At 42.4% G+C, this 11,900-nt stretch overlaps 1 protein-coding gene across 1 annotated transcript; it reads right to left on the bottom strand.

Annotated features, from left to right (window-relative positions):
• Nucleotides 1–456: 456 nt before the first annotated feature.
• On the bottom strand, nucleotides 457–7,342 carry PIGH (phosphatidylinositol glycan anchor biosynthesis class H). The gene is made up of 4 exons (XM_063118843.1): nucleotides 7,147–7,342; nucleotides 3,914–4,123; nucleotides 3,093–3,176; nucleotides 457–759 (listed from the first exon to the last, which is right to left on the bottom strand). Exons 1-4 carry the CDS (start codon nucleotides 7,324–7,326, stop codon nucleotides 679–681), a joined length of 555 nt encoding a protein of 184 aa, XP_062974913.1. The 5' UTR covers nucleotides 7,327–7,342; the 3' UTR covers nucleotides 457–678.
• Nucleotides 7,343–11,900: the final 4,558 nt, after the last annotated feature.

Raw genomic sequence — 11,900 nt, 5'->3', positions numbered from 1 at the left:
AAATTAATAAATAAAATATCCATAGTACTTGTGAACTAGATTAATGCAGATCATGTCATACAGACTTCACAACACTGGATACAGCAAGCTGTCTAAAACAAACTAGAGAAAAATTTTATTTACAAGCATTTATATAAAATATCAGTGACATAATACCAACAACAAACCTGAGCATGTAAGTAGGTATAACATATGGGCAGAGGCAGGTCCCATAATGTAAGCGATCAGCCCTTAGGGGGGAAATATACAGGTACTGCTGGATTCCCTTCTTCCGTGAACTTTAAAGAAATAGGGCAGTTTCCATGATTGCATCCCATTTGTGCTGAACCTTCCTTGTAGATTTCCAGTCATAAAATAGTTAATTTTTGACAGAAAATGAGATTATCATTGAGTTTCTTTCATCATCACGTTGGCAAAAGAAGATGTGGGTCCTAGCTTACTAATTCCACCCCCACCCACCCACCCCCGCCCTGACATTTCTCCAAGGTTGCACGTTCAATCCTAGCCCAAGAAAGCACTAGCAATTATCAGTTCCCTGGGTCATTAGAACCCACTGCCATCTAGTTATCTATATGGCTAAGTTCATTAACATGCTTGCCTGTGAATACCTTCTCAAATATTTCTTGGCATGATATCAGATTTTCTGTCTTGATAGAAGTTTCACATTAAACGCTGGTATCAAGTTTTCTTCCTCTGCTCCAGGATTTCTTGGCAGCTTTTGTACACTTCTACCAGGCAATCTAAACGTGGCTTGGAGCTCTATTATGGAAATAAAGAAGATAAAAGAAGCTCAGATGGCTGAAGACTTGTAATTCTGATTGCAATTTGCTGCTAAAAGTGGGAAACCTTAACACAAAGTAGCATGGCTACTGCGGGAGTGCAGAAAAAGGGGTCATCCCTCTCAAGGGTGAGGATAATTCCTTGGTCAGCACAGAAAGAGATGACTGTATGACAGTCAGGACTGTGTCTGCTCCATAACTTTAAAGATTCTGTTGCCAGGGTCTCCTTCATGCATCTTTCACTGCTGCTACACTTGTGTCATTTTTTAAGCTGTCAATAGATTAAGGATATTCAAAGGAACAAGTAACTATCTTCTTTAAATACACTAATCACCTAATTTAGAAGAGATGATATTTTGAGGAAATTTCTTATAGATACTTTTTTTCTTAAATAACTAATACAGTGAGGCTGCAGTGTGTGCTGCTGCCATTTTAAACATGCAACCTCTGCTTGGGGGGCCGTTGTGTCGTGCAAACCCAACCCAATGAGAATGTGGTTTGGGGTTTATATGAGGGTTGTTTAACCCTTGCATAATCCACACTTGCCAGGTTTGTACAGCACACAAAAAAAAAACCAAGTGGAAGTTGCATAAGCAATGTGATGCCCATGGGCGCCACAGCTCATAATAGGTTAATCCACGACGAGCCACAATGTGTCATCCAAAGCCAGTCATAGTGTTTATAGAAAGATTGTTTCTTCACTGCCCAAATAATGTGTGATACTTAGATTCTTTACCTAGGACTGAACCAGTTCAAAAATTCTACTGGAATCTGTAAAACATGTATTAATCATTCAACAATTCACTGACTAATGCATTTATATTAATATCCTTATATGAGCAGATCTGTATTAGGTGATGTACCTGTATGACTGTTATTTCTAAATATCTGCAAGTACAGTCCTGCTTGCATAATGATAGGCAATAGAGTCTGACAAAACCATACTCTGTTTTATTGTGACTCAGCAATCAGTCTGTGCTGTGACTTTCCCAACACAGTCCACATATGACTCCAAAGGTATTTGTGTACAGCCTATGGGGCTTTTCTTAGCCCCGTTATTTATTTATTTATTTATTTTATTACATTTATATACCGCCCCCCAGCCGAAGCTCTCTGGGTGGTTTACAACAATTAAAAATAGTAAACATTAAAAGTATACATTTAAAAAAAAAAAAAACCATAAAAACAGTATAAAAACAGTATCCATTTAAAAACAATAATTTTGGGGTCCATTAAAAACAAACTTAACGTTGTTAACACTGTTAAAATGCTGTTAAAATGCCTGGGAGAAGAGAAAAGTCTTGACCTGGCGCCGAAAAGATAACATCTTTAAAAGATGTCTATTCTGCCTTTCCAAGGATTAAGGCAGCTATCAAAACACAAGTGAAAGAAGCATAGCTATTGTGTCAAAAATATAAGTTTATGGCATTCCCAGCAGCACAGATAAATTTGAAAATATAATGGCACAATGTGAATCATGAGAGAGAAGAATCTTAAAGGCCTGAATTTATTAGGTTCATCTGAAATTTGCCTTTGCTTAAGTAATCAACCATAAAATAAATAGTTTCTTAAAACTATTACGAACACTGAATAGGCAGAAAATTATTATGTTGTACTACTACTGAGCTCAACCCAAATTTACAAATCAAATGAATGTCTCTGTATTTTATTCCTAACCTCATTTTGCACCCCATCCCCCATCCTTTGCTCTCTAAAGACTTTTGAGCTCCTGAAAACATCTCTTAGAATAAAGTCCATTTGGAAACTTGCTTTGTGAAGGTTCCAGAGAGAGTTGAATAGAAAAACAGGTTAATTTAGTACGTGATTATAGAAGTGTTAATAGGCTCAGTGAGATGGTAAATTGTATTCTTTAGAGCTGACATAATTGCACCAAAGGCTTAAATGCACCAAAGGGTGACAAGGGTTACTGCCCCACCTACCTGTGCAAAATTAACTATCTAGAAAGTTCAGCAGTCAATCCATGCTCAACTGAGCATGTCACTGCTAAATTGAAGATGCAGTTACTGCAAGTCAGTGAATTTCAAACTAACACATACCCGGTGTTCCTGGACACCAGGATGAAACATGATCACGTAGAAAACAGTGCTCAGTAGCACTGTGCATAGTCCTGAAAATAAGAAGCCATTGTGCATGGCCTAACGAATATTTCTTAGCATTTCTAACACTCATGTGCACTTCCTATTGAAGAAATAGTGAAATCAAACAGATGGGCCAATAAGGAAAAACATGGTGTGGTATCGAGGAATGAATGATACAAGATTCACGCACCCCAGCAATAAACTATTGATTCACCTGAAAGAGTGGTACTACCTCAGAAACAACATGAGGTTCCACAGGGTCTTGAAGAAGGATGCACAGGTAATAGATAACCTTTTGCTACAAAAACAGGAAGCACACAAATAGATCAATGTAAAAGTTGTTCAGCATTACCAATTATAAGTCTATTCTTAAAAAAAAAATCTCTAGCATAAAAGGTCTCTTATCCATGTGGTTTCAGAGTGGTCACTTCTTCATAATAGCAAGTGCAACTATAGAATTGTTCAATTAATTACACGGAAACATATTATCTAATGGAAGAGCCTTTCATAGAGTTCTGAAACTGCCTACAAATATCAAAATAAAGCACAAGATCAGTAGATGTTTTTCTTAACTGGTTGCTTTTATGGTCTGGTCTGGTCTCCATCCAGTACTAGAAACTGCAAGGCACTGCAGTCCTGAACACACGTAAGCTTCCCTCATCGAAAGGGTGTCCTCAATTAAACATCAACAACAAAACAAAGCAAATATCCACTTTACCACCATCACTTACTCATGAGCCCCTTCTCTCGTCCTACCATACCTCCGCATCATTGTGCATATTTCATCCTCACTCCTGTTCTGCTGGCTGTAGAAATATATTCAAGATGGTGCTAGTACCCTATAATGATCAGTAAGGTGCCTTAGATTGCAGCCATCCTGGAGACTGTTTCTCGCCAGCAGAAGAAGAGGAACAAAGAGGTTTGCTGTCCCCACTTCCCATCTGTCAACTGAATCATGATCTTAAGCCCAAGCCCAACTCATACTTAATAAGTGTTGGAGCCCCCCCCCCCAAAATAGCAGCACATAATGCTTACCATATAAATGGCTTCATTGATAACCACATCTTTTACTTGGTTCATCTCTATAAAGGTTGTACTCTCTTTGCCAGATGCATAAGATGAAGTCATCTGTATTCCAAGTGAGCCAACAACCAGCAGGGACTCGTGGTCAATTTTCACAAAGTGAAGGTACACAAGCAAGCCAATCAGTGTGATAAATATAGCAGCCGAGAGCATCATGCTGTTCTGTAATAGAAAACAAGTCAAGAACATAAGACCAAATTCTGCAATTGACCAAACAGAAGCCATTTCTGTTTCCACCCAATTGACTAGTGAATTGAAATAATTGGAAGACAACCTTTCAAAGGAAGGGCAGCCCATGCAAGTTACTTAATGAAAACATGCAGACACAGCAATTGTACAAGTTCATTGTTGTGCATTTTATCCTTGGGCTTAGCGATAAAGAGGGGAGACCAAACCCAATAACATGAAACCATTAACAGTAAAGAAACACATTTAAAATATATTCTTACAACTTAGGAACAAGGACTATCCAACGATGTATAAAGATATAAATTACAGGTATCTATAGGGAATGGTTTAGATCAAGGGTATTCATCCCGCAGAGAGAAGGACTCCTTCCATCCACGGCTTCCAATGCAGCAGGGCATTTCTGTTAGCTGAACAGGAGAAAATTGTTGTTCTCTACTGTCTTCTCAAAATCTGCTCCAGAGGGTTGGGGAACCCTCAAGAACAGTCAAAGAGGGGGCACTAGGGATGACAGAGGGAGGGGGATTTGGCAAAGATTGCCTCCCCACTTCCTGCTGGTGGGAGCATTTTAAGTGAAGCTCCATTTAGGGAATGCTCCTGTCAGTGGAAGAGAAGTAAGATCCAACCCCATGCAGATAGTTGGGGGAATTTGCTAACACTGGAGACGAGAATCTAAACCCATTGCAACATTTGAAATGCTGGAGATACATACAAACTTAACTTTCTGTTGTTTGTTCTGTTTTCATTGACTCCTTTGTTTCTTGAGGGCTCTTGGGTAACTTATAATCTTCCTTGCATAGCATTTTTGTAAACATCACAAATCTAGGTGTGTTCACTTGCAAGTAAATTCCACTGATTTCATGAGAAACAGTTCTGTCTTAATACTTAATCACTCTGAGCATCATTGGGCAATATCTCCTATTGCTGCTCTGCCTCTGCTAGTTCAGCTGTGCCTGCAGGACCTACTACCAATACAATAGGAACTAACACTTCCAAAGACAACGCAAGAAACAAAAGGAAAAGTTGTTTCAGGAACAGGACTGGTCACAAGAGCTCCATTCTATGAGTATTTCCTCTCTTTCTGGTTTTGTGAAGCTCTAGCTCTCCATTGCACTAGTGGTAGGTCCCACTAGCATGCAGAAAGCATTGGACATTGTGCAGTGTCCAATAAATCCTTCTACAAAATAAGAATAAGAATACTTCCTGTGTAGTGTCATCCTGTGATGAGCCTCAACAGGACTTGAAGTCTTGATTATCATTTCTCTACTATATTAAATAACACAAATTTTGTAATGAGGTATATTGTAGCCAATTTTTTCAAACTGCTACAATCAACAGTGAAGTGTTTTTGTTTTGTTTTTACTGTGCTTTATATCTTCAGAAGTGAGCAAGCAGAGAAGGCAGGGCAACACCAGACACACCTTGGGGTCTCCTATTACTTTGGTTTGGTGTATGTGCTTGATGGACATAGGCTGTGTGTTTCCATTTACATCAGATAATAACATTCTTTTTGGGATAGACTAGATAGATCCTCAAGTATTCAGACTGCTAAGACTACACAAAACAGGGTTTTTTTTTGTTTTTAAAGGGAGGTAGGATGGGATACAGTGGCTGGAGAGTAGAAGGAATTGCTCTAAAAGGTGAGAGATAAATGTGGAAAAGGACCGCACACCCTCCTCACTTTTGAGAACCCCCTACATCAGCCTTTCCCAACCTAGGGCCCTCCACATGTGTTGGATTACAGCTCCCATCAGCATGCTAGCTGGGGATAATAGAAGTTGTAGACAACACATCTGGAGGGCACCAGTTTGGGAAAAACTTCCCTAAATTAACCATCTAAAAACGGATGCAACTTCCTTCTGGTGCCCAGCCACTAATTAAGTTTGCATTCTTACCTAGGAGTAAGCCTGACTGAATCCAGCGGGAATTACTTCTGTCTGACTGAGTACATATGCAGAGGGCCTGTGCTATGTGGGTACAATCATATGTAACAGCCTTATCCAACCTGGTGCCCTCCAGATATTTTGGACCAACTCCCATCAATTCCAGCTAAGATGGCCAAAGGCTGGCTGCCTATATGCTTCTGGTCGGAATTCAAGGTGCTGGTAATGACGTTTAAAGCCCTAAACGGCTTGGGACCTCAATACTTGAGAGAGTGCCTCTCCTTATATATGCCTGCCCAAGACCTTAGATCTGTTGGAGGAGCCCTTCTCTGCATCCCACCAATGCAACATATATGTTATGATGGGACAAGGGAGAGGGCTTTCTCTGTGGTGGCACCCCAACTGTGAAATGCCCTCCCCTTGGAGGCCCGATTGGCACCAACATTGATTTCATTTCAACGCCAAGTAAAAACATGGCTTTTTAACAAAGCCTTTGATGGTTAAACTCACTGGCACATTGTTTTAACTGTATTGCTTTTAAATTATATATTGTTTTAATTTGAATCATGGTTTAATTTGTTTTTAACTGTGTATATTTATTGTTTTATACTGTATGTTTCTATCTGTACGCCGCCCTGAGATCTTAGTGATATAGGGCGGGATATAAATATTTTAAATAAATAAATGGTCCATAAAATCTGAAGGTTCCAGGTTCAGGAAACTTGATGTGCACAATGATTTGGGAGTCCCATTTAATTATACTTGCCCCGGAGTACTTAGCCTCCCATTTAATTGGAATTTAGCCCCATTGAAACTTACTGCCATTTGGAACTTAGCCCCATTCAATTCAATGGAACTTACTGCCGAGGAAACACGCACCAGGTCCTCCACATAATACAAAACCAGAGCGGGAGGGGAAGTGGAAGCCAACAAGAGGCTGGGTTGAAGTAGCGGCTGCCGGACTATTTGGGGCACCCCTCGAGATAGCGGGTCCCTAAGTTGCCCTCTGCCCAAGCCTAGGAGAGCCCGCTGGGGCCCCTTCGAGGGCACGAGTGACAAAGCCTAGAGGCGAAGGAAGGAGGGTGAGGCCCGGCCTCAGTGGCCCCGCTGCGGTACCTGGCTGACCACGAAGAGCCCGTAAGCCACCAGCCACACGGAGCACGTCACGGCGCTGAGCGAGCGCAGCCGCAGCCGCGGGCAGCGCACCTGGAACTCCCGACAGGAGGCGCTGTGGTGGCGGCGCTGCAGCGAGATGCGCTCTCCGGACACGGCCAGGTACCCCTTTTCCTCCGCCATTTCCCAGCCAGGCCAGGAGCAACGAGTACGGGATTCGCAGAGCGGATCCACCCGTCCTAACGTCCGTGTTCTACTCTAGCCTCCGACAGCTCGGTGGTAGCAAGGCTCCGCCCCACCCCGGCAAGGAGCTGTCTCTTGTGCTGGAGAGACGAGCGGTCGCTGACGAGCCTGTGATGGCCGGCTTAGCAGCTGCAGCAACCTCGTTGCCGTAATCCGCCAAGAGGCAGCTGCGCACCAAATTCAAACTTTGAGCCATCAACGTCCTGAAACCAAAGCAGGCAAGAATATTCGGCCGGGAAAGATTTTCTTCATTCACCTTGCAAACCTAAGCTGGTCATTTGTCTGGTCTCACAAACACAAAAAGCAAGGTCGTAAAAGAAATATCCCCCACGCTCTGCATGGAGATAATCGAACGCATTTGAGAAGAGCAACTATTTATGTTTATTATTGGTATACCCAAGAACGTAAGAAGAGCCGTGCTGGTGCAGATCAACGGTCCATCTAGTCCAGCAGCATTCTGTTTACCCAGTAGGCAATCAGCTGCCCGTGGGAAACCCACAAGCAGGACATGAGTGCAACAGCACCCTCCTGCCCATGATCCCCAGCAACTGGTGTACATAGGTATACTGCCTCTGATACTGGAAGTAGCATGTAGCCATCAGGACTAGTAGCTATTGACAGCCTTCTCCAGGACTTTGACCCCCCTTTTAAAGCCATCCAAACTGGTGGCCAACACTACATCTTGTGATAGCGAATTTCATAGTTTAACTTTGTGCTGTGTGAAGAAGTAATTCCTTTTATTTCTCCTGTATCTCCCACCAATCAGCTTCATGGGATAACATGGGAGGTCTATTATTATGAGAGAGGGAGACAAATATCTCCCTATCCACTTTCTCCATGCCATGCATAATTTGGTACACCACCACCTCTATCATGTTTCCCCTCACTTGCCTCTTTTCTAAGCTAAACCATCTCAGAAGTTGTAACCTTTCCTCATTCAGGAGTTGTCCAATCCCTTGATCATTTCAGCTGCCCTGTTTTGCATATTTTCCAACTCTACAATACCCTTTTTTAGGTGCTGTGACCAGAACTGTACACAACTCTGGTGGAAGTGTGATTGCACCATACATTTGTATTAGGGCAGTATGGTCTTGGCAGTTCTATTTGTCTTTTTCACAGCAGCCACACACACTGAGTTAACATTTGCATTTATGTAAGAGATGAGCAAATCTCTGGCGCAGGAATGTGGAGCACATCAATGATGAATGTTATATAAGCTTAAGAATACCAGTGATGATGTTATGTAACGTTTTTGGTTTTGTTTAATAAAAAGCCTTTCTCCCATTCTTTTTCATACTAAAGTCATTATTTTAGTTCAGGAGTGGGTAACCTGTGGTGCTCCAAATGTTGTTGGACTGCAACTCCCATCGTCCACAGCCAGCATAGTCAATGGAGAGGGATGATGGAAGTTGCAGTCCAACAACATCTGGAGGTTACAAATTGCCCACCCTGTTTTATTCTGGAGCAATAACCATGGCAGGTAGATTTGGGTGGATCATAGGCTGAAGGGTATGGAAAACTACTTTTCTGGAGGAGAACATAGCCTCGCCTTGATTTCATCAGGGCTCAGTGGAGACCAAATGTAAGTGTTTTCCAAAATGAAGAGTGCAGCCATCTTTGGAAAGGTGGAATTCTTGTGAGGCTATTTTATGTATATATAATTTAATAGTTTTAATGTTCTCCCATAGGTGAAAGAAACGGATGAGTAACATTGACTGTTTACAGTAGTTTCAGACTTACCATTCTCCCAAACTAACCTACCTTGGAATCAAATTGTACTCCCGTGACAGCTTTTTTTTTATAACTTCACTTCTTTTTCATTCATATGCATATTTCCAGTAAAACCAAGCATTTTTACTGCATATTTCCAGTAAAACCAAGTACATTTTAAACTAATCCTATGCATGTCTATTCAGAAGTAGGTCTTATTGAGTTCAATGGGACTTACTCTCAGGTAAGTGTGCATAGGATTGCAGTCTAAAGATGTTAGGTTTATATGCAATTACTGAATTTGTTATATTGCTCTATTGTCTCAGGTTTTATATTAATGTTACCTTTTAAATATGTGAAGTAATGTAATGGGCATTTAATGTATTAGTTTATATCATATTTATTCTGCAATTTCTATTCTATTTTATTTTTAAAAAAAATATAAGTAAAAAAAATCAGTATAAAAATCATAACAAATCACAAACAATTTTATTTATTTATTTATTGCATTTCTATACCACCCAATAGCCAAAGCTCTCTGGGTGGTTTACAAAATTAAGACAATTCAAAGTATAAAACAACAGTATAAAACCATAATATAAAATACAATATAAAAGCACAATGCATTCACATCCCTAAAATGTACAGGAACAAAATCCAATAATCTACAAAATCTACATTTCAAAAAATAATGATTTCTTACATCACATACTGCTCCGAGTAACTAACAATGTAATCCTATACATGCCTACTCAAAAGCAAGCCTCATTGACTTCTATGACACTTACTCCTAGGTAAGTGGGCATAGGACTGTAGTCTAAAGGAGAGATTTACTTGCATTGCTTGGAACTATCCACTAGAAGGCATGATAATTACAGTAGAGATTGGTGTTTTTCCACGACCTGAATAGGAAGTTTCCATAAGTGTGCAATATTGTACTGGGTCTGGACTAGAAAGGGCAATTACTTGGCTCAGTATAAGGTAGTGTTATATCTTATCATCTTACCTATAGGAACCTATAAAATAGAAATATGAAACCATATCGGTTTGAACACTCCGTTTTATGAAAACTGCAGCACTCTTCCCCAACTTGGTGCTCTCCAGGTGCTTGGGACTTTAACTCCCATCAGCCCCAGAAAAACAGGCGGATACGTAGGAAAGCTTCTTTCAAGGGAGGAAAACCGAGAGGGCTGATTCGGCACGAAAAGCCTTGCGAGCAGAGAATTAAAGATCCAGTCCCATACACACAGCGCGCCTGGAAATAAGGCCAGTTGGACTCGGCGGGACTTACATTTGAGCAGTAGACATGTATTGTGTGGCGCCACAAGTTCGGACAACAACGGGTCTTCAAGGAGAGGAGAGTTGGAACTTTGGCGCCTGGCCATTCCAGGGTGTTTTGTGACCCACGTTTCCATTCCCGTCCTGCCCACCAGCATGGGGCTGCCTGGCTCCTCGGCGGCACCGCCTCTAGGATGACCCACGGCGGTCGGGTCCTGTGGTCGTTGCTTTCCCTAGCAGAACATTTGTGAGGAGGTTACTTTGTCTTTCTGGAAAGCGGGCGATGCGTTTGGATTAGGAAGCGAGACGTGAAAGCGCCCATCGGAAGTGGGCGGGGTGGGCGCTGGCCCTAAGCATATTCCCAGAGGCGGCCAAGAGAAAGAAGAGATACTCGTCATGGGCCCCTGGGAGGCGGCAGGCTGGGTAACCGGAGAGCTGGTGGGGGAGGAACGCGGGTGGCCACGGCCTCAGGTGGGAGGGTGGCGCAAGCGATGGAGCACGCGGTGGCGGTGGTGGGGCTATCAGCACGTACGAAGGCGCAGGTTCAGCGCGCATAGCTGGGAAGACCGTTAGAGCCTGGGCGGCAGCAGCGTATAAACCGAAATGGCCCTAGTTCGTTACAATAGTTTCCTTACGCCGGAATCCCCCCTATACGTAGTAACTGGGGAATCAATCGCATCCCTTTTTAAAGCAAGATCAGGAGCTGATGCAATTCAGTTTGCATCATTCATTCATTCATACATACACAGATACGCTTTCCTGAACGAGCGACTCTGTTACGTTACGAAGTATAATAATTAAAGTCATCGAAGCACTGCGATGTAAATGACCATTGACACTTCTGGCTCGACTCTTTGAAGTGAGTCCCCCCTATATAACATTCATTATATTTTATTCAGTGTTGTTCCCCGCCTCGATCCAGAGGGAGAGGCGGATAAATAATAATAATAATAATAATAATAATAATAATAATAATTATTATTATTATTATTATTATTATTATTATTATTATTATTATTGAACTGTGGTCCAGTTTTTAAAAACCGTCTGAATTTGTCTTTATGAGGGGTGGGGGTGGGGGCAAAGCTGAGGTTGATTAAATATTAAATGTTGTGTTTGTTCGTTTGAAATCGTGCCAAGGACTCATTCTGAAAGCCCAAATCTCAGAGACCCGAGGAGGAGAACGGAATGCAGCGTGGGGGGAGCTCAATTTCGTTGGGCTGGGGGGGGTGCGGAGATTTTTTTAAAAAAAATCAAAAAATTTAATGAAAAGGAAAAATGAAGACGAGCCAACACCGGTTTGGTCACGGCGCTGCGCTTTGCCTAGGGGGGCTGGGAGGCACACCCCCGGGGAGCTGTGCCGCGATTGGGCAGCGGGCGATAAAGGAGCGGGCCGGCAGCCAACGGGGCGGGGCGGCGGGCCTCCGGCCGGGAAAGGGGCGGGGCGGAGGCTCGGCTGCCTATCCGCGGGCGCAGCGGGACCGGCTGCTTATAAGCGGCTGCGGAGAGCGGAAAGGAAGCTGAGT

Source organism: Elgaria multicarinata, chromosome 2, assembly GCF_023053635.1.
Source record: "Elgaria multicarinata webbii isolate HBS135686 ecotype San Diego chromosome 2, rElgMul1.1.pri, whole genome shotgun sequence".
Lineage (NCBI taxonomy): Eukaryota > Metazoa > Chordata > Lepidosauria > Squamata > Anguidae > Elgaria > Elgaria multicarinata.
This window is presented reverse-complemented; position numbering and strand designations above follow the sequence as displayed.

What these genes read in the sequence shown, in the direction of transcription:
- PIGH (XM_063118843.1), bottom strand. Translation starts at nt 7,326, where the DNA reads ATGGCGGAGGAAAAGGGGTACCTGGCCGTGTCCGGAGAGCGCATCTCG. An exon ending in GGCTCTTCGTGGTCAGCCAG is followed by an intron (nt 4,124 to 7,146) that starts GTACCGCAGCGG and finishes TTTCTATTACAG; the next exon opens with AACAGCATGATGCTCTCGGC. An exon ending in TCAATGAAGCCATTTATATG is followed by an intron (nt 3,177 to 3,913) that starts GTAAGCATTATG and finishes CTGTTTTTGTAG; the next exon opens with CAAAAGGTTATCTATTACCT.